At 39.8% G+C, this 27,744-nt stretch overlaps 1 protein-coding gene and 1 long non-coding RNA gene across 5 annotated transcripts in view; one reads left to right on the plus strand and one right to left on the minus strand.

Annotated features, from left to right (window-relative positions):
* Positions 1–6,986: 6,986 nt before the first annotated feature.
* Positions 6,987–7,943, minus strand: LOC121497507. Its single transcript, XR_005989487.1, has 2 exons — positions 7,736–7,943; positions 6,987–7,421 (listed from the first exon to the last, which is right to left on the minus strand). It is a non-coding gene; the product is annotated as an uncharacterized LOC121497507 (long non-coding RNA).
* A 135-nt stretch (positions 7,944–8,078) lies between these two features.
* KIF2A (kinesin family member 2A) overlaps positions 8,079–27,744 on the plus strand; it is a 76,914-nt gene continuing 57,248 nt past the window's right edge. For 2 of the 4 annotated variants that reach the window (XM_041766199.1, XM_041766200.1), the window contains exon 1: positions 8,079–8,370. In XM_041766199.1, the coding sequence (XP_041622133.1) occupies positions 8,307–8,370 (64 nt within the window). In that variant the 5' untranslated portion in view covers positions 8,079–8,306. The remainder of the gene's footprint in view (positions 8,371–27,744) is intronic. The other 2 variants (XM_041766201.1, XM_041766202.1) reach the window with 1 other exon arrangement.

The raw sequence follows: 27,744 nt of genomic DNA on the forward strand, positions 1-27,744 counted from the left end.
TATTATGGTTTTCCCCCCCCTCCCTCAGTAGGATGTAAGGTCCCAATAGCATGAGGACAGGGATCTTGGTTTTGTGCACTGATACATCCCATGCACCTATAATATTGCCTGCCACATAGCAGGCATTCAGTGAATATTTGTTGAATGTGTGAATCATTCTTTTTTTAAAATATTTTTAATGATTTTATTTATTTATTCACGAGAGGCACAGAGAGAGAGGGAGAGAGGCAGAGACACAGGCAGAGGGAGAAGCAGGCTCCATGCAGGGAGCCCGATGTGGGGTTCGATCCTGGGTCTTCAGGATCACACCCTGGCCCAAAGGCAGGCGCTTAGTCACTGAGCCACCCAGGGATCCCCTGTGTGAATCATTCTTAAGGAGAATTTTACAGATATTCAACCTTCAGGACCCTCAATTCCAAAAACAGATTGGAAAGAATTCTTTGGCAGCAGATTCACTAATTATTACATACTCTGTATCATCCAGAAAATATTGGTCATGTATTTTTATGGAGTACTCTAAGTCACTCCTTTTATTTTGTATTTATTTATTTTTAAAGATTTTATTTATTTATTGACAGAGAGAGAGAGAGAAAAAAAGCACAAACAGAGGGAGTGGAAGGCAGAGGGCAAGGGAGAAGCAGACTCCCCATGGAGCCGGGAGCCCATGCGGACTCATCCCAGGACTCCAGGATCATGACCTGAGCCCAAGGCAGATGCTTAACTGACTGAGCATCTGCAACTGACTGACCCAGGCGCCCTAAGTCACTCCTTTTATACTTTATATTCATCAATATCTCCTCCCTCCTGACACACACCTCTCTAAATATTATAATGCCTATTTCACAGGTAAGGTCTATGATTCTGTTTCCAAGAGAGAGCTATTGAAGAATGACTTTCCTTAGAATAGAAAACAGAAATCCTCAAGTGTGATGATCCGGGACAGCTTGCTGGGTCACATGATAGGGTATGGTTACTTCTAACAGGAACTGTCTGTTCTCAAGTACAATTCATTGCAACTGAGTTGTTGGAAACTTTGTTTTGCTTCATATTACCAGCTTCTGAAAGAAGTCAGTATTTGTGAGGTTTCAGGAAGTTTCCTTTGAAGTCAGCACTCCAGTAAAAACATGAACTAGATCAACTGAGCACCCATGGAGTCAGCCTGCGGATTTATTTCTGTATTCTCAGAGGGCTTTCTTCTCCTGGTCAAGTTCCTGCTTTTTCACCATTTGTCTTATGAGTGAGAAAAGGTTATTTAAATGTTATCAGTGAAGAAACAAGAATAATCATTCCAAGAAAATCTTGTCATTGAAGTTATATTCTTTGATATATTTCTATAAATTATCAATTATCTTTTCATCCTTTGACTTTGATTTTGCCTGGTTCTTGCTTTCCAAACTACATTTTATAATGATGCCAACATAGACTACTTCTTTCTGTAATTGTACACCAGAAAAATTCTAACATCTGTTAGTGACAGTCTCCCCCATTCTTAAGAATCAGCAAACTGTCTGTATCACTGTCCTTTATCCTCCACGTTTCATATGTAATCAGTTTCTATTCTTAATGTCTCTTAATCTATTGATCTACTAGACCATATGAGATCTACCATTCATCTAGTATACTAGATGTACAAAATCACAATCTCTGGTGACAGGACCCTAGATCTTGCATAACAATCAGCCATATGAATTTTGTGCCTGATACAACTTGAGGATTACTAGATTATTATGGTATTAACAGGGATCCTCCCAGGCCAAGGAACTTGGAGGACTTAAAGTGATATGTTTCCCTTTCATTTCTTGTTATACTTTTCTGTATTAAAAACATAACATTTATGAGCATTTGTTACATATGTAATAATCTGTATCTACTAGAGATTTTTGAAGTTTGGAAGACTGACACATTAAATATTGATTTCCTAGGTCATATCAATGAGGAAGTACATTACCAATTTCACTCATTTAGGAGAAGAAAAGACTATTAAGTCAAAGCCTAAAAAGTTTACGATACATAGTGCAGTTATAAAACTTTCCCTTCCTTTATTCAAGAAATATTTGCTGAACATCTGTGCTTTAGGTACTGTTCTCTGTGCCAAAGATATAGTGAAGAACATTAGATAAAGTTCCTACCCTCAAGGAGCTTTCTTCAGATGGGGGAGGTGACAGACAAATAAACAAATAAATAATGGAGCAAGGTAATTGCAGTTGTGGTAAGTATTCAGGTAATGTGATAGTAAGATGAGGTTGAGAAAGGCTTTTTTTCAGGACGTGATTTTTGACTGAGACCTGAAAGATTAGAAGAATCAGTCAATGAAAAGTTGAGTCAGAGCCTTGATTCTGATCTGGGTAAGAGTTTGATATATTTAAGGGACAAATAAAAGCCCAGTGAGGCTGGAGCAGAGGGAGCTAAAGAGTGGTCCCAGGAAAGTTTGGATAAGTAGCCATAGCTAGATTATGTACAGCTCTGTAAAGAACTTATATTTTATTCTAGGAAGCTGGTGGTGATATAATATCTTTTGCATTTTAAGCAATCACTTTCATACCCTTTGACCTGATGTTTTCATTTAGAGGAATTTGCCCACAACAAAAAACTTTTACAAAGATGTTCATGACAAGAATTTTATATTGGTAAAATATTGAAGACAACCCAACAGCAATGTGTAAGCAGAAAGTGATTTAGAAACATGGAATATTATGTAGCTATTAAAAATTATAAGTGTTTAGTTTGAAACACACTGAAATAGTTATAAGAAATGAATTAAGCCAAAAAAATCTCTTAACTGAAAACTAAATCTATGATGTAAAAAATGTCTTTAATAATATATTTCCACAGTTGGGGAAATACAGTAACTCTGTCCTAGCTATGTTCCAATGGTGGTATATAACATATATTTTCAATTTAAACAAGGAATTCCAAACAGCCATCAAAAGTAAGTATGTATATTAACAAAGGTTAGGAAAATAAGACATGCTTGGGGGCTTAATATTTATTGGAAACTTTGCCTTCTATAAAGTTGCTTAAATCATTACTAAAAAATCAAGTATTATTTTTTAATAAGAAATATTTTAGTGAGACCAATTCTTTCTAGTTGTGCTTGATTTGGTCTGAATACACTGAGAAAACTAATACTGCTCACAGTTTTAAAAAATATGTAATAAGGGGCAGCCTGGGTGGCTCAGCGGTTTAGCACCGCCTTTGGCCCAGGGTCTGATCCTGGAGACCCGGGATCGAGTCCCCACGTCAGGCTCCCTGCATGGAGCCTGCTTCTCCCTCTGCCTGTGTCTCTGCCCACCCCCCTCTGTCTCTCATGAATAAATAAATAAAATCTTTTAAAAAATAAAATAAAATAAAATAAAAATATGTAATAAGGATGTGTAGCATACCATTAATCATTTTGATTTATATCATCAGTGCCCTGTGATACATAAGAGTGTATTAAGCTCCTGAATCAATAAAAACTATTATAAGGATATATAAATGATTTTTTAAGGAGGAGAGGCAGGGAGGAGCAGAGGGAGAGAATCTAAAGCAGTCTCCATGCCTAGTACAGAGCCTGATGTGGGGCTCGATCTTGCAACCCTGAGATCATGACCCAAGCTGAAATCAAGGCCACTTAATCCACTGAGCCACGCAGGTGCTCCAGGATACACAAATTATTTTTAATTTGGATATATTACTACAAATGGTGAAAAGACTACTTCCTGTTATTTCTGAGTTCATATTCATCAAATTACTGAAAATCTGGTATAAGGGGAATTCTTATATACTTCTTATATTTGAGAGGGATTGGTCATGTAAATTGAAATTAAAGCAAACATTATAATAATAAGTATAAAGAATAGGAATATCTCAATGTAGACAATAACTGAATGTGACACCATATTATTTGGTATTTCTATACAGATTTAAGTCCAATGTGGACCTTAAAAGTTTTCGTACATTAGCTCTCTATCATTAATCCATTTCAATACACTATCGAAAAGTGTAAGTGAAAGAATTATAAGGAAGAAGGTGGACTAAGAAAATAATCAGTCTATTTAGTACATAATCCCTAAGTGGCCAATGTACAGAAAATATTGAATTATGGGAATTCAGAGATAATCAATAAATCTCAACCAGTTATACAGATTTTAACCAGTTGTACTTATATTCCAGAATTTCCTTTTTTTTTTTTTTTTAAGATTTTATTTATTTATTCATGAGAGATACAGAGAGAGAGGCAGAGGGAGAAGCAGGCTCCATGCCTGGAGCCGACACGGGACTCGATTCCAGGACTCGATCCCGGGACTCCAGGATCAGGCCCTGGGCCAAAGGCAGGCGCTAAACCGCTGAGCCACCCAGGGATCCCCCTATTTCAGAATTTCCTGGTGAGTTTTTAGAAAGTGGGCCTAACATTAATTGCCCCCTCCATGGAGATCTTAAACTGTTTGGTCTTGGAATAGAGTTTGTGCTTTTGTATTTCTTCAAAATCTTTCTTAGGTCCTTCTAATGATCATGATTTGGGGAGAATCACCCAGATGGGGCAGTCATTATAGATTCAATTGAGAGGAGAAAGCTCCATAAAGAAGAGAGACTTCCACTGCACCATGCCAATGGAAAGGCTTTAAATGAAGAAAAGAGAAGAGCAAGTCATTTACTAGATGAGCAGAAACTCAGGCAGGAATGGGCAAGGTGTTATGGAAGAAAGTAGATAAGTCTTAACAAATTTAAAAAAAGAAGAAAGTAGGTCGACCATTCTTCAGAGTTCAAGGCAAATGAAGATGGTAATGTCTACTTAATGAGGTAATTGTAAGGTAATTGTTGACTTTAAAAAAAATACAATTCTGTAGAAGATTGAACCCAGATTTAGCCGTTTAGGAAATGAATGAGTGATGGCGAATGAAGGCAGTAAGTATTTAGAGCACTCATTTGAGAATTTGGCAGGGGAGGGAAAGTGAAAAATAGAATGGAATTTAAATAGGAAGTAAAGGATCAAGAGATTTTTTTCCCCCAGGAGAAAATTGCCTGAATATGTTTGTAGGCAGTAGAGAGAAATCCAGTGGAGAAGGAAAGAGTGGATATTTTAGAGCAGGTAAAATTGGGATTTGTATCTCCAGATATTTTCAGTATATTTGTGTATGGACTAAAATTAATTACAGTGAAGTTACACCAGTTTAATTAGAGTTTAAATCTGAGTAAATTAAAGGGAAGAGGAATCATAACCAAAAGTTCTAAAAAAAAAAAAAAAAGTCTCCAAGAAACTTCTGGGCAAATGTAGTGGACAATACTAAAATCAAAGACAGTTTCTGCCAACCCTACCTATTTTCTCCATTTGATTGTAGATCCACAAACTGTGGGAGTAATTGAGAATAGATGCAAATATTAAATGGAAAATTTCAAGTTAGAAGATGTAGACAAGTACAGAAAATCTGAGCCAAAACTGGAGCCAAGTTGTACCTTTGCTTTTCCACCAGAACAGCAAGTTAGTGGTTAAGGTAAGTGCTGGCTGCTGCCTCAATCTCACTAGTTTAACCGCCTCTTCCTCAGAATAAAACTCTTAAGATTTCTGTACTAATGACCCCAAAGCAGAGGAATTTTAAAAATAAATCCAGGCATAATAAGGAGACTGGCTTGGTTGGATTAAAATAACAATGTTTTTTTAAAAAAATAGTTTATCAACTCAGGATAGGGTAGGTCAACAGCAACCGCTCTTACTAGGTTATGACTTGGCAGAAATGATTATTGAGCAGAAGTATCCCGTCAGTGAAGGTCGGATGGACTGGAGGTGGTAAAAGAATACACAGATCTGTGAAGCTCTTGCTCTCTTGCCAAATGTCAGGTGATGAGGGCCAGAGCCAACGCCAACTGTGTTTAATTTTATATCACTGGACATAAAATTCTAATGAATGACTTCAGGATTAGAGTCTGGGTTTATTTTTTATAGGATGGCTTTGCTTTGTTTTTAAACTTGTATTATACTTTTTAAAAATCAAGGCCACTGCCATGTTTTATTATTTCATTTGACCCTCACAAAAATTTTCTGCAGTTGAGAGAACAGAGTTACTTTTCGAGGCTACTCTAAGAGGTAAGAGAGATTCAGAGCAGTTCAACAAGTTAACTTACTGGACAAACGTCCCTGTCTAGTGTGTGCTTGTCACTCTTCTAGTTAGGGTTATATATTTTTCAAATGCCTGAGTCAGAGTCAGAATTCTTGATCTAGAATGTTGCTGGAAATATAGCCACATTGCATTTATGACTGTTCTTTTGAAGGCTACTTGCACACAAAGCCCAAGACGCAAGTCTTGGTAAATATATATACTGGTATGTACCAAAAAACATATGCCTTTTGGGGATGACCTACAAAGGAAATGTTTTTATATTTGACATGTGGCGTGTCTCATACATTTTTTATGGAGCAGGATCATATACGTATTTTTAAAATACCTCTGTATACGGATTAAAGGTTTAGACTTCTTAATTACATAACCCACAGGGTACAAGGTGTGTGTGTCAGCAACCATGATAAAACATATTTTATGAAGCAGTTTTAAATTTAAAAGCTGCATAGCTTGATTTCTTTACATTATGTAAAGCATTTGCAAGCAAATAAAAAGATGCTTTATACGTCAGACAGAGACATCAGAGAATGAGTTCTACTATGCAGAACCCAAAGAGTACAGGTGAAGCTCTTAAGATTACTTAAAACAAAAAACAACCAAATCTTGATTTGGTCAAATCTTATTATGAAACAGAGGTCCTGCGGTGAGATTCATAGTCCTGTCATTTCTGGAATAGAAAAGAGGTTATGGGGCACCTAGGTGGCTCAGTCCGTTGAGCATCTCACTCTTGGTTTTGGCTCAGGTCAGGATCTCTGGGGTTGTGAGATGGAGCCCTAGGTGGGGCTCCCTGCTAGGGATCAAGCCTACTTAAGATTCTAAGATTCTCTCCCTCCCTCTACCCGCCCCCCGCAAAAAAAAAAAAAAAAAAAGTAGACGTTATTTTCAAAGTTTTCTACCCAGCGCTGTTTTTTTTTTTTCTCATAGAAATGATGCTTCCTTTTAAACGGATTTCAGAAACTTCATTCTTTCGATAAGCATGCCTTCAATGCGTCCAAGTTAGATGAGAGTCTGAGTCTTTCAATATTTTTTAGGGTCGGGCGACTTGATTACCTTGGGTTGTGCGCGTGTACGCACATAAGCACGCAACACGCCTGTGTCTAGCTTCCAATGTTTAAATCTGGGTATTTTTACTCATTAACAGGAGGTTAACAATTCCTCGAGAGAGTGAGACACGGGAGGCGTGTTTCCCCCGTAACACGTGGGAGCCCCGGCAGGTTCCTGCGCGGAGCTGAGGCCTCCACGTTCCACGCCCGCCGGCCTCCTGCTCCTCCGCGGGCCGCGGCCTTGCCTCGCACGTTGATGTGGGCCGAGTCGTCCGGGACGCTGCAGAAGAGGCACGTTCCTCAGCCGGCGCCCGGGTCTGCCTTTGTCCCCGGATCCCGTCAGGGGCTCCGTGGGCCCGAGCCCAGGGAGCCCCGAACCCTGCGAACAGCGGGGGCTGCAGCCGGCAGCCGTCGGGGCGCCGCCTCAGGCTAGAAGCGAGGCCCCGAGGCAGCGGGGGGCGGGGGGCACCGCAGGGGTGTGACTGCGCCGGCCGCCTGTCCCCGAGCCCGAGCCCGAGCCCGAGCCCGAGCCGTCGGCGCCCGGCCCGCAGGCCCCGCACGCCCCACACACCCCCCGGGAAGCCCCCAACCTACAGGGCCGCGGGGCCGCATCATGGAAGCCGCCAGCGCGCGGGTTCCCGCCTCTTCTAGGCCGCGCGCCGAAATCAAACGCGACCCCGGCTCCTTCGGGGCGGCGCCACGCGCGCTCTCCCGGCGCCGCCGAGCGCGGCCGACGCCCTCCCGCCCGCCCGCCCGGGGCCGCGCAGCCGCGCAGGGGGCGCCCAGGGCGCCGGCGAGAGGCGGGCCGAGCAGGAAGGGACGCGGGCGGCGCGCTCTGCGCAGGCGCGCGGCGCCCCGCCCCCCAGCGTCGGCTCCCGGGCGGGCGGCGCGGGCCCTCCCACTCTCCCCGCGCCGCCGGACGGCCCGGCCCTCGCTTCACCCCGCGCCCCGGCGTGCGCGTCCTCCCGCCGGCCCGCAAGGCCCGGGCCCCCCGCCGGCTGCCCGCCGCTGCTCCTCGCGGCCCCGGCTCGCGTTCACGCTGTCGCCCGGGCCGGCGCGGCCGCGGCCAACCGCTCCCCCCCCCGCCCCCACCCCGCCCCCTCCCCGCCTTTTCCGCCCTCCGGTCCCCCTCCCCCGGCCTGCCGCCGCCGCTCCAGATGAGGTGATGGCAACGGCCAACTTCGGCAAGATCCAGATCGGGATTTACGTGGAGATCAAGCGGAGCGATGGTGAGCGTCGCCGCCGCCCGCGCCGGCCGGGCCCGCAGCCGCGCGTCCGCCGAGGGGACGGGGCCGGCGCCCCATTGATCGCTCGGCCGGGCTGTGGGGGCGGGAAGGCGGCGGCCGCGGCGCTTTTGTGTGTGGCGCGTGTGGAGCGAGGCCGGCGTGGGGGCCGCCCCGGGGGCCGCTGCGGTGCGGGCGGCGCGGGCGGCGGGGAGCGGCGCCGGCGAGGCCCGGGGCGCCTGGGCGGGTGAGGCGCGGGGTCGCGGGCCGCGGCCTCCACCCTCCCGGGCGCCGAGGGCGGCGGGCTTCCTTGGGGAGGGACGCCCGGCCTCGCAGCCTCGCAGCCTCGCAGCCGCGCGTCTGCCCTCCCGGCCGCATCTCTGAGGGGGCGGGGGGCGGGGAGAGCGCGGACATCAGTGGGTTCAGGCTTTGCAGAAGCGACCGGCGGCCCGAGGCCGGGGAGGGGCGGGGGGCGGCGGGCGGGGGAGGCCAACCCTGAAACCCCGGAGCTGATCAGGCTGCTTCGCCGGTCGCTTCTCGAGCATGCCTTTCTTTTCTTTTTTCTTTCTTTTTTTCTTTTTTTTTTTTTTTTCTGGTCCCCCTTCCATGGAAGAAGGATGCGGAGAAGGCCGGGCTCTCGGCCTTGACTGTGGGGGCGGGGGGAGCCGCGGGAAGAAGTGCTCGGTAGGCTGCTCCGAGGTGGCGACTGAAGGGGAGGCCGAGGGGTGACCTCGTCCGCGCGAGGCGTCGCTGGGAGGCTGGGGGTGGGCGACCGGATGTTGATGTTTTCACACCGTGTAGGGAGGGAACCCGGAGAGCAGAGTGAAGGGGTGGACGTGCGCGCTGAACTCCCAAGGAAAAGGAAAGGCCTGCGGCTAGTGTGTCTCTAGGGTATAGGCTCCTCCTGGGGAAGATGTTTTATGTCACTGGCTTGGGGTGTGGAGTGAGATGCCAGCCAGGCTGGGAAATAATTTATATTGTTGGAGGAGAAAACGCATGGACAGAGAGTACAGTTTTCTTTCAATTCGAGTACTGAAAGAACTAGAGACAGGTAGTACAGGTGTGCGGGGTGCTCGACTCCATCGCCCTGACACGCACGCACCCACCTTTGTTGATGGCTTGTGATCCTCTAGCCTGGCCAGTGGTGACGTTGCTGTCACATCCACACCCTCCTGGTTTCTAAGCAAGTTTGACCAAGTTCTGTGAAGCCGGATTGACTTCTCTGTTATCTGGTCGACCCTCTCTAGGTAATGATGTTTTTTTGAGATAATTGGTGTTAACGACTGGACACAACATTAACCTGGATGTGAAAAGATAATTTATACTGCTTAGAGCGTTAGAAGTTAGTTACCAGGCACACCAGTGGGAAAGCGATGTCTCCTCTACTTGGGTTAGGGTTTCTTTTTGTTTTCTCTTCAAATTACTGTCCTTAAGCAGTGCTGTTACTGTCATTTCTTTTTCAGGTGAACTAGGGTTCACTGCATTCCAATAAAAGTAGGATTTGCATATTATTTAAAATCTGGGGTGCAATAAAATTATTAAGTTCTTTACATTCTAAGCCTTTACGAATATAGGTGTTACTACTAAATATATTAGAACCCTATGATACAGCATTTGAAAGCTTTTTTTTAAAAAAAAGTATTTTATTTATTTATTCATGAGAGAGAGGGAGAGAGAGGCAGAGACATAGGCAGAGGGAGGAGAAGCAGGCTCCATGCAGGATCCTGATGTGGGACTCGATCCCAGAACCCTGGGATGACATCTTGAGCCGAAGCAGATGCTCAACCACTGAGTCACCCAGGTGTCCCTAGGATAGAGACTTTTAATAGTCTTTCAGCCTTTGCCTTTTGCCTTTACCAGAAACCCAAACATACATATATACATAATAGGTTTATCTTCTTATGTAGGTACATTTTAAAGGTGAATACGTGGACGGATATATTGTCCATGAAGTTGTAATGGAAATCATTACAACGTGTGTTATCCCAACCTACAGTCATGTACATATTTATGCTCCTTAGATGCATGATGGAATTGGTGGGAGGTAAAAGTAGACAACTTGAAGGGAGTGGTCATTTGCATTGGATAGTGGTGTGCACACTAGAAAACGCTGTCTGGGAGACTCCCCACAAGCTTTTTTTCACTTTAAAGAAGCTGTTTTGTTTCCTCCCACTTCTATACCACATCTGTATCGTATAAAACATTAGTGGTTATTGCAAAAAAAAAAAAAAAAAACTTTGTAGTTGAATGAGCACTAATGTAATGACTGGGACAATGGAAATCACATGAGTGAAGAAGGGCTGCTCCAGACTGCGGTTGACTGGTGACTTGATGTTCTGCATGCTTCCTAATGGTGATCCTTGACCTTATTCCAGAACATGCTTCTTCAATCAGTTATGCTCATATATAAATAAGACCTATTCTGAGGGCCAACAGGTAAACTGAAATGAATTTATTCTTATCTTTCAAGGCCCTGCTCAAAAGTAATCCCAATAAGTCTTCTCTGATTACTAAAACCAGATGGATAGCCTCTGAATTCCCAAGTCATTCTGTGTCACTCAATGAGGCAGCATATTTCCTGAAGTATTAACAGTTGGGTGTTTTCTTTTAATGTTATGTTTTCAGACTGCACTGGAGAAGAGGGGGTATAAAGAATCCAACTGAAGGATGGCAGGCTACCCACATGCACTTCAAACACAGGGTGCTGAGGATTAAAATACTAAGAGCCTCTTCAATTTTCTGAATTTATCGGTGTATCTCTTCCACATGCCTAGCAGAGGTTCTTGCGTATAGTTTCTTAGTGAATCATTGATTACTGGATTTTTGGTTGTTTTTTTTTTTTTTTTTTTTGGATTTTTGGTTTTTAAACATTAGAGTTAACCATTCTGATGAAATCTTACCTGGAAGGGAAACTCTTCTATCTAGGCTCATCCTGTGCTACCACCTCCTCATTCTGCCCTGCTCCCTTCCGCCCTCCTCCGTTCAGGCCTCTTAGTTCAACATCCCCAGATTGGACTGGAATACAGTGATCTGCTAAAGCTCATCTGACATTTTTGGTATTCTAAAGTTAAAAATGTTAGAGGTTAAATGTATTGAGATTGTTCACTACCACAGGTGATGATGACCTGGTATGAAATTAGACTTGTTTCTGGAAATGGACAGTCATGTATAATTTATTTATTTTGCATGTGACTTCCTGTTATCCTTCTGATTCAATTCACTTTTGGAATCCAGTGACTCTAAAACTTATAGTCTTACTGTTATATAGCTAAGTAGTCTTTTTTTTTTTTTTTTTAAGATTTTTATTTATTTGACAGAGAGAAGGCACAAGCAGGGGGACCAGCAGGGAGAGGGAGAAGCAGACTTCTCACTGAGCAGGGAGGCTGACACGAGGCTCTGATCCCAGGACCCTGAGATCATGACCTGAGCCAAAGGCAGATGCTTAACCACCTGAGCCTCCTAAGCACCCGGTAGCTAGATAGGCTTTATTGGGAAATCTGAAAACTTCTGTTAAAACATCTCTTACTTGTTTGACAGTTAATTATCCTTTGGGGACTGGGGGAGGGATGAGAAATGTTTTGAATATTTGAAACCTGCAACTATGATGGGATTGTTCTTTGGGGTCTCTAAGTCACACCATTGATATATGTCATGTGAAGAGAAGGATCAACCAGAAATATCCTTGAAGTTAACCGAGTTCTCATTTTTATAAATATGGAAACAGAATCCCAAGTCATGGTAAGGGACTTGTCTAGATTCATTCAGCTTGTAGTGGTAATCAGGAACCTTTCTTCTATAGCATGGAAACCAGACTGTCAAGAACTGTGGCAGTAAAGGGAGAATTCTATTTAGGAACTATACACAGCTTTCTACAGCCCAGTAAGGAGGATGTGTAGGAAATTGCTTCTCAGTCATAGGAAAGGCCCTAAAGAGCAGTGTTAAAGAGCCCAGTTGAATTAATCTGGTAAAAAGTGATACTGGTACAGTAACTAGAAGGTCATAAGAACAAAAATAATACTATTTCTTAATTAAGTGTTGCTAAAAAAGAATGCTTTAATTAAGCATCTGAAATCATGAACTTAAAGATTTCAAAGGGTTTATCGGGAATCTTGGAGTTTAAAGTAGGAAATCTTTAGGAAAGATTTTAAATGGCCTAATTCTCTTACGTATTTTGCCACGTTTATTCTTCTGCCGGTTCATCCTTACATGTCATCATGCAGACTCTCACAAATGGACTGTGAATGTAGGTAATAAAAATGAACGACGTAGCAATATTATAAGGCTCTGTGGAGTGGGTAAGATGGGGGAATTTGTGGTTTAATAATTTCCTTTTACTTGGTAACTAGCATGATAATGGTTCCACGTATGTGTAGTTAGGCCTTCATAGTTTTCTTTTTTAAAAAACCAATTAACATATAGTGTATTATTAGTTTCTGAGGTAGAGTTTAGTGATTCATCAGTTGCTTATAGCACCCAGCGCTCGTTACATCACATGTGCTCTCTAATGTTCATCACACAGTTACCCTATCCCCCCACACTCCAACCCTCTAGCAACCCTCATTTTGTTTCCTATAATTCAGTCTCTTATGGTTTGCCTCCGTGTCTGGTTTTGTCTTATTTTATTTTACCCTCCCTTCCCCTATGCTTATCTGTTTTGTTTCTTAAATTCCACATATGAGTGACTTATTTCGCTTAGCATAATACCCTTCTGTTCCATCCACCTTATTGCAAATGATAAGATTTCTTTTTGTTGTTGTTGTTGGCTGAGTAATATTCCATTGTGTGAGTATATACCACATCTTCTTTTTCCATTCATCTGTGGATGGACATCTGGGTTCTTTCCATAGTTCAGCTGTTGTGGGCATTGCTGTTAGAAACATTGCATGTGCTCCTTCGAATCACTATGTTTGTCTCCTTTGTATAAATACCTAATAATGCAATTGCTGGGTCATAGGATAGCTTTGTTTTTAACTTTTGAGGAACCCCCATACTGTTTTCCAGAGTGGCTGCTCCACCAGCAGTATAAGAGAGTTCCACTTTCTCTGCATCCTTGCCACAATCTGTTGTTTCCTGAATTGTAAAATTTAGCCATTCTGACCCATGTGAAGTGGTATCTCTTTGTGGTTTTGATTTCTATTTCCCTGATGGCAAGTGATGTGGAGCATTTTTTCGTGGAGGCCTTCATTGTTTTCAGTTTATCTAGTTGGATCCTCACAAGAAACTCTATAAGATAATAAGCAGGGTGATAGATTCATCATTTTATAAGCAAAGAATCTGAGGTTGGATTATTTGCCAAGATCACATGTTAATTTGGGGCATAACCTCAACCAAACCCTAGGTTCCTTCACTCCTAGTTTTCTCTTTTAAGTGCTGACACATGTTTGTGCATAATAGTATGAAATTGGATACTATGTGTACTTTAGTGTTTTGGTTTTTTTTTTTTTTTAAGATACAGAAGTCCCTGTAGTAAATTTTTTCTGTTACTACCAAAGAGTCTCAGAAAACCTACAGTTGATAACATTGAATTAAATTTTCCTAATTGGTGAGAGCAAATTGAATTCTGACATTAACTATAAGCATGAAGATTCAGCGGTTTAAGTCTTTAAAGCCCTTTTCCATAGTCACTTGTTGCTTCTAGAATTATAAACAAAGTAACCTAGGAATCTATATTCATTGCCTAGTCCCTTCATTCTTAAGGCAAAAATTACTTAAGGAACTATGGGGAAAGGTTATGTGTCAGCTTGTTTTATGTGTCATGATTTTTTTGAATCTAGAAAATAGCAAAGAGCCGGTTAAGCCTGTGTCTTGTTTAAGTGGAGAAGAGGTTTGAGTGTGGAATATCTTGGACAGGGTTCCTTGAGAGATCATCCAGACCCATTCTAACCAGTCACAAGATACTTGTCCTTAATATTACATTAATCTTTCACAAAGCTTAATTCTTGGATTCAGCATCTACTTTCGTTTTAACACTTCTGTCCTGCAACCTAAAATAATCTTTCAAGGTGTTTATTTTTTTGAGATCATACCTCTGAGTTTAAGAATAGATATAATTTTTAAGCCTTGGGTACTACTCATTTTCACTCTTCTGGTCCAGTTGTTGACCAAATATAGGTTAGGTTGTTCTCACACCACATACTATCTCTTTTGATTAAAGTAATAGAAATGGTATTAGAGTGCCTAATACCATTGAACATAGGCATTAGAACCTAACCATCTTAAACATTTAGGGTCTTGATTACATGTAGTGGATGGATGGATACTGTGCCATGTACTTACATAGAGAGCTAAATAAATTCAGGTTCATGGTTAATGGTTATTGGGATTTGTTTTGTGAAAACTTGCTTGACATGAAATGAAATAGCCTTTCATTGTTGGTTAACCTTAAGTTAACTTTTTGATACTGTCTCCTATGAGTAGAATGAGTAGGGAGGTGTTCCTTTTTAAAGTTGTGCTTGTAAATCTAGTCTTTGCCTGAGGCTCTTTCATTTTGGTACTACTTATTTTTCTCATCCACTACAACCAACTTTGCAGGTCAAGTGGGCATTTACTAGAGAGAGAGGATGTTTTGATATATAGAATATAAATGATTATGCCATACCATAAAACCATGTGATCTTCTAGTTTTTTCTTATGGCAGATTTAAATACATTTTTATTAATAGTTTATTATATATCAGGCATTCTGATAGGTGTTGGGGATACGGCACAGTTTCTGACTTCGAAACAATAAATAGACGATTGATGTATAGTGTGATAAATATGATAGAACTATGCTGTTCTGTGTGTGTTCATTATTACTGCTTCCCTTTTTAGGTGTAGGCTCTTAATTTAGACTCTTGAAGTTAGGAGTCTTCTGGAAAATAATATGTCTTATATGCCATTCCTTTCGCCTCCTCTGCCCAAGACCAATATCTGTTATCCCTTATAGTGTGCTTTCTTAGTAAGCCCATATTCATCCACAGAATTCTTCCGTATATAGTACCACCAGTCCTCGTAGCCCCTGTCACTTTATTGAAATTGTCATTACTTGGTATTACTGGCCTATTTTCTCAAATACCCATCTGAGTTTTAACTTTATGGTCTTTTACCTTTGTTTTTGATATCTAAAGGAATAAGGATTATTCACTTTCACATTTCTAGTGGGGGAGCCAGTGGCATCAGTTTCTCTCTAGGTATTGGGGTGCTTCAAAACACAAGGACCAAGGAAGGAGAGCATGAAAACTGACCAGATGCTGGTGCTTGTATGTAATTTGGAAACAACCCTTCTCACACGTTGTGGCCAAAGGACTGTAAGAATCAGACGCCTCCCTGGGCTATATATTTTACTTACTTTCAAAGACTTATTTCTCCAGGTTTTTATTGGTTTTGATATTAATTTTAACCATGTTTCACTTACATAAAAATTTTTTGAAAAGAAAGACAGGATCAGGATGGGACATACTTCTGGTAAAATTTGTGAGATGTCTACACTATACAGAATGACTTTCTGATTATAACTCTTGGTCAGCATCTATCCATTCAGCCTCATCTAGATAGCTTGTATCTTCTGTACTGCCACATGAATTCTGTTCGTTTCTCAAAAATTTCTCAAAAATTGAATCGGAGTGATTATTCTTGATACCTGAAGGGATTTAACATTTGCACCCTTATAAAGTCATTTGCTTCCCTAAATGTGTTAACATTCAGTATCTTGCTTGATTTTCATGACAATCCTGCAAGGTAGACAGTATTTTATCCATTTTGTTGAAGAGAAACCCTATGCTCAGAGTATATAAATCACTGTGAATTGTTTAAGCCTTCTGAAGGGCAGTTTCACATATTTACATTATATGCATTGGTCAGGACAGTGTGCTAAATGTATTTTAGTAGTGTGAGATGTAGATAAATTTAGAAATTTAGAGAACATATTGGATAAGTATAATTGTGGAGGTTCTTTTTCTAAACTGGGTAGAGTCTGTTTCACAACCCTGACTACTCATTGGAAACTCCTGTGGGGCTTTGAAGTGAAAAACAACCAAACCCCCTGCCCACCACCACCAGTATCTGCATAGATAGAGTCAGTTTGCATAGAGAGTCTGTTTTAATTGGTCTGATATGGAGCCTGAGCATTAGTAATTTATTTAAAAAAATTAAAACACTCTCTACATTGATGGAACTAAAATTCACACATAAATTTTTTATTAATCCAGCTGATTTTAGCGTGCACTCAGGGTTGTGATCTGCTCTTTTAGAAAAAGTAGCATTTCCCAACAGTGATCTGATAAAATTTCATGGAGAGTGAAGTTTTAATGGTGGGAGGAAGTTGACCAGTGGATTGCCTTGGGGGGAAGGAGGCACTCCAGGCATTTAGTACAACACGTGAGAAGTCCCTGAGCTGAAAATGGAGGGCTGTCAGGTAAAAGGCATTTAAAACAGGTAGAAAGGACCATGGTAGAAGAGGAAAATAAGGAAGAAGTAATCTGGGGCACCTTATTAAAGACTTGGAAACAAAGGTAAGGTAAGGCTTCTTGGAATTAATTTCTAGGACACTTGGAAACTACAGTAGGACTTAATCTCCTAAGAGCAGTAATAGGAGTTAGCTAGTGATTAGTGATAGATTAGAGAGAGAATAATACTGAAAATGAGAGCTAGCAAGGATAAGATTGCATCAGTCCAGGAGGGTGAGCAATGATTAAGGAACAGATGAGATCTAGCAGCCTGCAAAAAGAATTGATGTTGTATGGTGGTGTATCTCTTGTGCTGAATAAAGAACAGATGTGTTGAAAGGAATGGACTTAGCATTTGGAAAGTCTGAGTGTAGGTTATAAAATCTCTTCAGTTCTGTTTAATCAAGCTAATCCTATTCATGAATATTTTGTAGAGGACTGTAGAGCCTGTGTACAGTGTGATATTAAAGAGAGCATCCAACTCGGGCTGTTTATAGTTTCCGCCACTAGTATCTTTAAAGTAAGTGAGTCTAAGGTATGAGTCACTTCCAATAAATGTTTATATGTAGAGCAGGAATTTATTTAAGCTATAACTAACTGCTTTGCCTACTTAAGAAGACTCAGTTATAGTGTATTAGCCAAAACCCTCTTAGAAGGGAATGGGAAGGAAAAACAACACTTAAAGGATCTGGTGTGTCACCTCTTTAAGGGATGAAGGGTTTTGATTCTTGAAATACAGCTGCCCTCTTTTACTTTTTCTTTGCTCTTATTTTTGTCCTATTTTTTCTGCCCTAGCTTTCACCTTACCTTTTCATCCTCAACATTCTGAATGTCATTTTAGCATTTAGGATGTCTTAACTGCTTAATTTCAATTTGGGACTTAAAAAGAAGTAATTGAGGGGTGAATATAGCACATTGGATTTTTAGGGCAGTGGAATTACTCTCTATGATACCGTAACAGTAGATACATTTTTTTTTTTCCTTACCCCCCATGTTATACATCAGTTAAAACCCATAGAAGATATGACACCAAGAATGAGCCTACCTATCCATGTAGGTTCGTCAATTGTACAAGTGTACCCAGTGTGGGCTTTTGATGATAAGGAAGGCTCTGGGTATGGCTGGCAACAAAGGGTTTGCTCAGTTTTGCTCTCAGCCTAAAACTCTTCTGAAAAAATAAATTTATTTTAAAAGAGGGGTATGCACACTTTAGGTGTTAGAAGTTAAATCTGCTCTTGAAATAAAGGACCAATTAATGGCAATTTTATTTTAGAATGAGGGTCAACTGTATAGGGTTGCAGTTAAGCTTAACTTTGGCTCTTCATTTTTTTGTTATGCTTAGTCTGCTGGCCAACATGAGAGATTTAGGGTTTGTGGACACAGTTTTTAAAATGAGCTGTAGTGCAGTGAGAGGATTGAGATGTGCTTATCAGCTCATGGACATTTGTATTTATAGTTCAAATGCTGTAACAAATACCCAAGCAGTGTGTCTAGAAGCGTCATTCTTGAGGTGAGCCAGGGTTGAGTTGTTTAAACAGACATTTACTTGTTCTAGTTATAAAATAGAGAATCCTTTTGTAAGATAAATACATGAAATCTAATGATGTTTCATCTTATGGAAAGGGAGTAGGGAGTGCAAACAGCATTAAACTTTTTTTGGAGGAGAGGTAGTATTTTTAAGCCTTTAGTTTACCATGGACTAAAAATATATGGATATAATGATATACCTATATCTGATTTTTTAGGAATGGAGAGCAAATTAGAGACCCTAATTAATGAGGTAAGTCTAAGAATTTAACTGCAGACAACTAATGAAATACTGCTATTGGTCCTACTTGGTTGTATTTTTTACATTGCGGAAATTGACTTGTCTAAGGCCATACATAAAATAAGTAGCAAACAGATTAGAGCGTAGATTGCCTCAAAAGTCCTCTACACTAATTCCTTAAGAGCCTTTGGTGTACTATGGATGTTCCAGGCACTGGAAGTCAGATCCTTAATTAAGTAGTGCTTTCATTTTTCTTCCTGTGATATAGATTGCCTTCAGGTATTTTTTTTTATTAATCCAGCTAGCATCTGGGGCCTGACCATCTGATGCTTTGCGAAATAGGACTTCTCCGTAGTAAAGACTACTTTGTTAGTTACAGCAGACTAGTAAATAGCTGTGGCATTCGTCGCGAGTGCTCTGCGGCTTTATGGTTTCTTTTGAAAAAGAAATGTTAGTGTTTGCCAGTCTCTCTGCCATTGCACAAGTTTAGGCCGTCCTTGCTGCTCTGACCTTCAGAATTTTAGACAAGGTGATAACGCTTCATTTGGAAGGATTTATTAGATGAGCAGCTATATTTTCTGGAAAATAAAAGATTATAGCAACTTGTTAGGAGTTCCTTGGCATACGTGATGAGTTTGGGGGCTTCTCTAGATTCAGTCATCTGTACTTTTATAAAAATTGTTGTTTGCAATTATTTTTTGGAATAATGTATGGGTTGCATTTTTATAATCCACTCCCCCTAATAGCTGATACTGAGAGTTGACTACAGGATGACCCTAAATATCTGTGTATTTTCTCTGTATGTTCTTTAGGGTACACCTTTTTGGGAAGGGTACACTTTTATTAAGATTAATATATTGCTTTTAACCTTATATGTTCTTTTGGGTTTCATTAAGAGCCATTCCTTAACTAAATTATTTATTTTTATTTTTTAAAGATTTTCCTTAACTAAATTAGAAGTAAAGAAAATACTTTGTCTTCTTCCTAGCCCTCAGACTTTTCCTTCTGAATCTTCCAGGTGTTCTTTCTCTCTTCATTTTCCAAAAGTTGATGTAGCCTTTCAAACATAGAAATTTGACCCCCTGATCATCTGCTTAAAACTTTTTGTCACATGGTCTCTCTATTGCCCTTTGGCTAAAGCCCCACTCTAACATAGCTTACTCTAGACCCTGAGCAATCTGACCATCCTCTCCAGTCTGATTTCTTGCAACTTATTTGAGGCACTCCAGACACATTGAACTCTTAGAACATTCCAGTTCTACCTACCTAATCTACTTACTGCTGTTGCTCCTTTTTGTCTCTATTAAACATTCTACTTTTCTTTGATTCCTAGACTAGGATAGGTCCCCTGCTTTGTGGTTTCCAAGTACCCTCAGTTTATTCATCAAGACACTCATAGGATTGTATTATCTGTTTGGTTTTGGTCAGACTCAAGTTCCATTGTATCCTTGTGCCTGGTATAGGTCCCGTTTATGCTTAGTAAATTCCCTATTTTTTGAACCAATGATTTAATAGGTTCTAGCTGTACTGTTCTTTCACTGCTCTATTCAGATTTTCACATTCTGAAAAAATTGATTTGTATTCATCTTCATAGCATCAGGAGATATGTCTTTGCTTTTAATGTACACTTTTAACTTTTTAAATTTAATTACCTGTTTTGAATAGTAATATAGTCCCATGATTAATAATTAAATTCCAAAGGATATGTATTAGAAAGTCTCTATCATATCCCTGTCCCCTAGCCACCTGAATCTTTTCTCAAGAGATAACCAGTATTTCCAGGTTCTTGTATATGTGTGCAGGGATTTTTTTTTTTCATTTTCTAGCAATGTTTGCATATTTGTACTTATATGTAATATAGGTATTTGTAAATGCATATTTATATATGTGTGTGTGTACTTGTAAACATGTATATTTTCTCTACACTTGGTATGTTGTACACACTGGTGCTCCTTAACATTATTTTCATTTAATAACAATGATATCTTGGGAAGAACCTTTGAGTAAATAAATAATAGTCTCTGTGGCTGCCTATTGGTTAAATATACCACAAATTAGATCGTGCCCAGTCTGTAGCTCTTATACAGCCAATACTGTATTGGTTAATCTTGAACTTTTGTCTTTTTTTGCATACTGATGACTATATTTGTAGGATAAGGTCTTAGAAGTAGAATTGCTGGGTCTTAGAATCGTATTTTTTAAATTTCAATAGATCTTGACAATTTGCGTCTATAGAGAATATGTGAATTTACCTTCTTACTTGCACAAGTGCCTCTTGGTTCATATCCTTGTCCATGCAATGTGCAACATATATTTTTTTGAGATAGAGTTATAGAGTTCAGACTGTAGAATGTTTTCTTCTGAAGTTAAATGGCCCAGAAAAGATAATGTACTTAATTTATAAAGTGTTTTTGAGGTCCAGACATAATGAAAAACATTTAAGTTCTAGTGTTATGATAGCTAGTATAGAAAACAAGATGCCATGTGTTATGTCTGATAATGAGAAGAAAGTGATGTTTTTAATTAGAAGTTTTTGAAAAATACATATTATGGTTTTTAACCTAATAAACTTGAACTGCCTTACCAAATAATAGGTTGGGATTTTTTAAAACTCTGAACACAGTTAAATAAATTTGTGCTAATGAAATTACTTCCCTGGATTTTATCAGTTTGTAGTTGGTTAACTCACTTAAGTAGATTGCCTTGTTATTTGGGGCCAGCTCAAGGAACTAAATATCTTAAAGACAGTTACATCTCTGTTCTTTTACTGTTCAAAATGCCACTTTTTAACTGGAAGAGTGGTTGGGTGAGATTATGTGTATTGTTTATTTGTTCATTCAACCAATATGTATTGAGTATTTTAGGCAATGTACTAGTTATTGAGTATAAAGCAATGGGAAAAACCCGCAAAAATGTCTCCACATGGAGCTTTCATTCGTACAGAGGACCTGGAAGGTGCCACTTAATAATTTGTTCTTTTATTAATGGAGACAAATCACATCAGCATATTTATTGAAGGGAAGAAGCAAGAGGAATGAGAAGAGATTGAAAATAAAGAGCAAGGAAATACCAAGATTTTGGAGAACATAGATCAGGTGATGCTTAACATGACCATTGAAGGCTTTATGCGATCAGGCTCTTACTTTCTCCTCTGGCACCTTAAATAAATGCTTATCTCCTTGCTCTCATTGTTGAGCCTCATTTTCTTTTAGTGATTTTCCTACCTCAGAGCTTTCACACAAACTCTGCTTCACTTCAGATTTTCTTACTGCCCACTCTGTCTGACCCAACTGTTTCTTTTAGTTCTCAGCTTACGTATTATATCTGCACTTGTCAAAGGGGTCTTTTCTGACTCTCGAATCAAAATTTGATCTCCTCTTATTCTTTCTCAGTGCACTTTACTCTTTCTTTCTTTCTTTCTTTCTTTCTTTCTTTCTTTCTTTCTTCCTTTTCTTTCTTTTCTTTTTCTTCCTTTTCTTTTTTTTCTTTTTCTTTCTTTCTCTTTCTTTCTTTCTTTCTTTCTTTCTTTCTTTCTTTCTTTCTTTCTTTCTTTCTTTCTTTCTTTCTTTCTTTCTTTCTTTCTTTCTTTCTTTCTTTCTTCCTTCCTTCCTTCCTTCCTTCCTTCCTTCCTTCCTTCCTTCCTTCCTTCCTTCCTTCCTTATTTATGAGAGAGAGGCAGAGACACAGTCAGAGGGAGAAGTAGGCTCCATGCAGGGAGCCTGATGGGGGACTTGATCCCAGGACTCCAGGATCATGCCCTGGGCCAAAGGTAGGCACTAAACCACTGAGCCACCCAGGGATCCCCACCGTTTATATTTTCTTAGCCTTTGTCATACTTTGTATGTGTACATTTATTTATTTAAAGCCACAGACGAGGTCTGTGTGGTTCTCTACTATAAACTTAGCATCTTGATGCACCTGGGTAACTCATTCGGTTAAGTGGCTGGCTCTTGATTACAGCTCAGGTCATGATCTCAGGGTCCTAGGATTGAGCCCCTCATCAGGCTCTGTGCTCAGTGGGGAGTCTGTTTCAGGATTCTCTCCCTCTGCCCTTCTCTCTGCCCTCAAATAACTAACTGGCTAAATAAATCCTTTAAAAAAGTAAACTTGGGGCTCCCTGGGTGGCTCATTGAATTGGCGCTTGCTTTCGGCCCAGGGAGTAATCCTGGAGTCCTGGGGGGTCGGGTCCCACATCGGGCTCCCTGAATGGAGGCTGCTTCTCCCTCTGCCTGTATCTCTGTCTCTCTATGTGTCTCTCATGAATAAATAAATAAAATCTTTTTAAAAAGTTAACTTAGCATCTAATATGGTACGTGGCACATAGCAGGCATTCATTGAGTCTTGACCAAATGGATTACCAACCTAACACCAGCAATGAATAGATTAACTGTGTCCTCTCATTCTCAAAAGTTTAGGTTTTAAAAAACCTTTTCCGGGTTTTAAGGGTTAAGAGTGGGGGAAGGACTAAATAGGCAGAACTTAGGAATTTTAGGGATTCCCCGGGTGGCTCAGCTGTTTAGTGCCATCTTCGGCCCAGGGCATGATCCTGGAGACCCGGGATCGAGTCCCACATTGGGCTCCCTGCCGTGGAGCCTGCTTCTCCCCCATCTGTGTCTCTGCCTCTCTCTCTGTGTGTGCGTCTCTCATGAATAAATAAATAAAATCTTTAAAAAAAAAAAAAAGAACTTAGGAATTTTAGAGCAGTGAAAATACTGTGTATGTTACTATATATAATAGAGGGTACATGTGTGGCAGCAGGGAATATATGGAAAATATCTTCTGCTTAATTTTGCTGTGTACCTAAGACTGCTCTAAAAAAAAAAAAAATAAGTCTTTAAAAAGAAAAACAAAAAATGCTGTATTCTAGGCATGTACCCAAGAGAAGTAGAAGCAGCTGTCCATGTGACAACATGTATACTAATGTTTATAATGTTATTTGTAGTAGTCAAAAAGTGGAGACCCCCAGTGTCCATCAGCTGATGAATAAACTGATAGTAGTTTATTCATGTAATGGGATATTACAATATTGAAAACATGCTTAGTGAAAGTAGTGCAAAAGACCACGTTACCTGATTTCATTTATATGAAACGTGTAGAATAGGCAAATCTCTAGAGACAAAGTAGTGATTGCTTATGTTGGGGAGGAAGATATTGGAGGAAAAGTGATGGCTAAAGAATATGAAGTGTCTTTGAGGTGATTAAAATATTGCAAAATTGGTGATTGCAAGTATCTGTGAATATACCATTACATTTTATACTTTAAATAGGTGAATTGTATATTATTTGAATTCTATCTCAAAGTTTTTTTTAATATTATTATTATTTTTTTAAGATTTTATTTACTTATTCATAGAGACACACAGAGAGAGAGGCAGAGATACAGGCAGAGGGAGAAGCAGGCTCCATGCAGGGAGCCCCACGTGGGACTCGATCCCGGGTCTCCAGGATCACACCCTGGGCTGCAGGCGGCACTATAAACCGCTGTGCCACCAGGGCTGCCCCTCAATAAAGTTTAAAAAAAAAACTTCAGAGGCCACAGTGGAGAATTTTATTTAAACTTGCTTTATTATTAATAGAAGGTGAACATTTTTCATATTTTTTGTCAAATGTACTACATTTGTTTATTTATTAAAGACTTTTATTTATTTATCAGGAGAGGCAGAGACACAGGGAGAGAAAGAAGCAGGCTCCCCACAGGGAACCCGATGGGGGACTCGATCCCAGAACCCCGGGACCACACCCTGAGCTGAAGGCAGATGTTCAACCATTGAGCCACCCAGCCCTCTTACTTTTTAAAACTGATTCCCTGGGGGCACCTAGGTGGCTTAGTCGGTTGGGCGTCTTGATTTTGACTCGGGTTGTGGTCTCAGGGTTGTGTGATTGAGCCCTGTGTCGGCTCTGTGCTCATTGGAGAGTCTACTTGGGATTGTCTGTGTCTGTCTGTGCCCCTTCCCTCATTCGCATTCATACACTTTCAAATAAATAAATCTTAAAAACCTTCCCTGGACTTTTTAAAAATTTATTTTTATTTTTTATTTTTTTATTGGAGTTCAGTTTGCCAACATACAGTATAACACCCAGTGCTCATCCCGTCAGGTGTCCCCCTTAGTGCTTGTCACCCAGTCACCCCATCCATCCTGGACTTGATTGTACTGTGTTATCTGAGTTTTCTTCCTACTTATTGATCTATGCTTCCTAATCTCTTTTCTAAGTTCTTGTTCTTCGTCCATACCTTAATGTTGATGTTTCCCAGTGTTCTGTCACTGGTCCCTTCTGTTTCTGTGATTTACTTTCCCTTTTTTTTTTTTTTCTTCCTTTTTTAATTTTATTTTTATTTATTTTATTTTTTTTTTACTTTCCCTTTTAAATTGAGATAAAATTCACATGTCATAAAATTAACCATTTTTAGGCAATAAATGTAAAAATAAGTGAGACTACCTTAAACTAAAAAGCTTCTGCACAGTGAAGGAAACCATCAACAAAATGAAAAGACAGCCTACCAAATGGGAGAAAGTATTTGCAAGTCATGTATCTAGTAAGGGGTTACTATCCAAAATGTATTAAGAATTCAATATCAGAAAACCAAACAATCAGGGGATCCCTGGGTGGCTCGGTGGTTTAGCGCCTGCCTTTGGCCCAGGTCGTGATCCTGGAGACCCGGGATCGAGTCCCACATTGGGCTTCCTGCATGGAGCCTGCTTCTCCCTCTGCCTGTGTCTCTGCCTCTCTCTCTCTCTCTCTCTCTCTCTGTGTGTGTGTGTGTGTGTGTGTGTATATCTCATGAATGAATAAATAAGATCTTTAAAACAAACAATCTGTTTTAAAATGAGCTGAGGCCCTGCATAGACATTTTTCCACAACAGATGTACACACACGTAGCTATTAATCAAAAAAGATAAGAAATGACACTTATTGGTGAGGATGTGGAGAAAAAGGAACCCTCCTGCACTATTGGTGAGAATATAAATTGGTACAGCCACTATGGAACACAGTATGGAAATTCCCCAGAAAATTAAAAATAGAACTACCATGTGATTGAGCAGTTCCACATTTGAGTATTTATCCAAGGGAAATGACATCCTATCTAGAAAAGATATCTGCACCCCCATGCTCTTTGCAGTATTATTTACAGTAGTTAAGACATGGAAACAACCTGAGTGTCTATTGATAATGGATGAATGGATAAAGAAAATGGAATGGAATATTTTTAGCCATAAAAAGAGGAAGGGAATCTTGCCATTTGTGACAACATGGATGGACCTTGAGGGCATTATGTTAAGTAAAATAAGTCAGAGAAAGACAAATGCCATATGATCTTACTTAAATGTGGAATCTAAAAGAAACAAAAACTGAACTCAGAGATACAGAGAACAGATTGGTGTCTGAATGCCAGTGGTGGTTTGAGGAGTGAGCAAAACGGGTAAAGGCAGTCAAAAGTATAAACTTCCAGTTGTAAAATAAGTCTTGGGGATGTAATGTACAGCATGGGGACTATAGTTAATACTGTATTGTGTATTTGAAAATTGCTAAGAGTACATCTTAAAAGTTCTCATAAGAAAAAAATGTGTAGCTATATATGATGATGGAAGATGTTAACTAGACTTTTTGTGGTGATCATTTTACAGTATCTACAGATACTGAATCCTTATGTAGTACACCTGAAACTAATGTTATGTATCAGTCTTTTCAGTAAAGAAAAAGAATCCAGATGAGGAAAAACTCTTCACACTTTTAAAATAAACAGTTGAGTGATTTTAAGTTTATTCACAAAGACGTTCAATGATTATCACAGTCTAATTTCAGAACATCTTCATTACCCTAAACAAACCCATACCCGTTAGTAGTCATTATGCATTCCCTTCTCCAGTCACTGGCATCTGCTCCTTAATTTTCTATCTTTGTGGATTTGCCTATTCTGGACATTATTAAGTGGAATTATACAATATGTAACCTTAAATGCCTAACTTCTTTCATTAACCATGATTTATGCTTATAGTTTATCCATTTTGTAGTATGTTTCAGTACATATTAAATAATACTGCATTTTACTTACCCATTTGTTAATTGATGGGCCTTTGGGTTGGGTTTTGTTTCTGTTTGGGGGGTTTTGTTTTATTTCTATGTTTGTGTTTTTGTTTTTGTGTTTTGCTATTATGAATAGCTTTCATCTACAAGTTTTTGTGTGGACATATGTTTTACATTTTCTTAGGTATATACCTAAGAGTGAAATCATATGGTATCTCTGGTGAACTTCTTGAGGCGCTGTCATACTGTTTTCCATGGTTACGCTATTTTACATTCTCAGTGATAATATTTGATGCTTCCGGTTTTTCCACATCCTTGCCAAAACTTATTATTGTCTGTCTTTTTTACTATGGCCATCCTTGTGGTTGTAAATGTGTTTATTAGCTATTTGTATATCTTTTTTTGAAAAATATCTCTTCAGATTCTTTGCCCATTTTAAAAATCATATTTTCTTTTTTTGTTGAATTGTAAATGTTCTGGATATTATTTCCATATCAGATAAATGCTTTGCAGATATTTTCTCCCATTCTTTGGATTGTGTTTTCCCTTTTTTGGTTAGTATTCTTTGAAACACAAAAGCTTTTAATTTTTTTTTAAGACTTTGAGAGAGAATGTATATGAGCAGAAACAGGGAGAGGAGCAGAGGGATAAGCAAACTTCCTGCTAAGCAGTGGGCCCAATATAGGGCTCATTCCTAGGACCTCAGATCATGAGCCAGTCAAATGCTTGACTGATACAGTCACCCAGGTATCCCCAAAAGTTTTTGATTTTTCCAGTTTATTCATCTTTTATTGCATGTGCTTTTGTTGTTCTAAGAAACCATTGTCTAATCTAAGGTTTGATCTGCTTTTATGTCATTTTACTTTTATAGTCCTTTCTATGAGCTCTGTCACCTAAAATATTTGCATGTATTTGATCTTAACACTCATTCTTGACCTGTCAACACAGAAAGCAAATTAATTTGTGAAAAATACACTGCAGTTTGATAGAGAATGAATAAAGTCTTAGAATATAATGAAATCCTAGTCTTGAAATTGGTTTTGTTAGCAGAATTGAAGGGTTAGTTACGGGAGGTTGCCTTTTATTTATTTATTTATTTATTATTATTATTTATTTATTTTAATACATTAATTTTTATTGGTGTTCAATTTACCAACATACA

The sequence above is a fragment of the Vulpes lagopus genome, chromosome 8 (genome assembly GCF_018345385.1).
Source record: "Vulpes lagopus strain Blue_001 chromosome 8, ASM1834538v1, whole genome shotgun sequence".
Classification (NCBI taxonomy): domain Eukaryota; kingdom Metazoa; phylum Chordata; class Mammalia; order Carnivora; family Canidae; genus Vulpes; species Vulpes lagopus.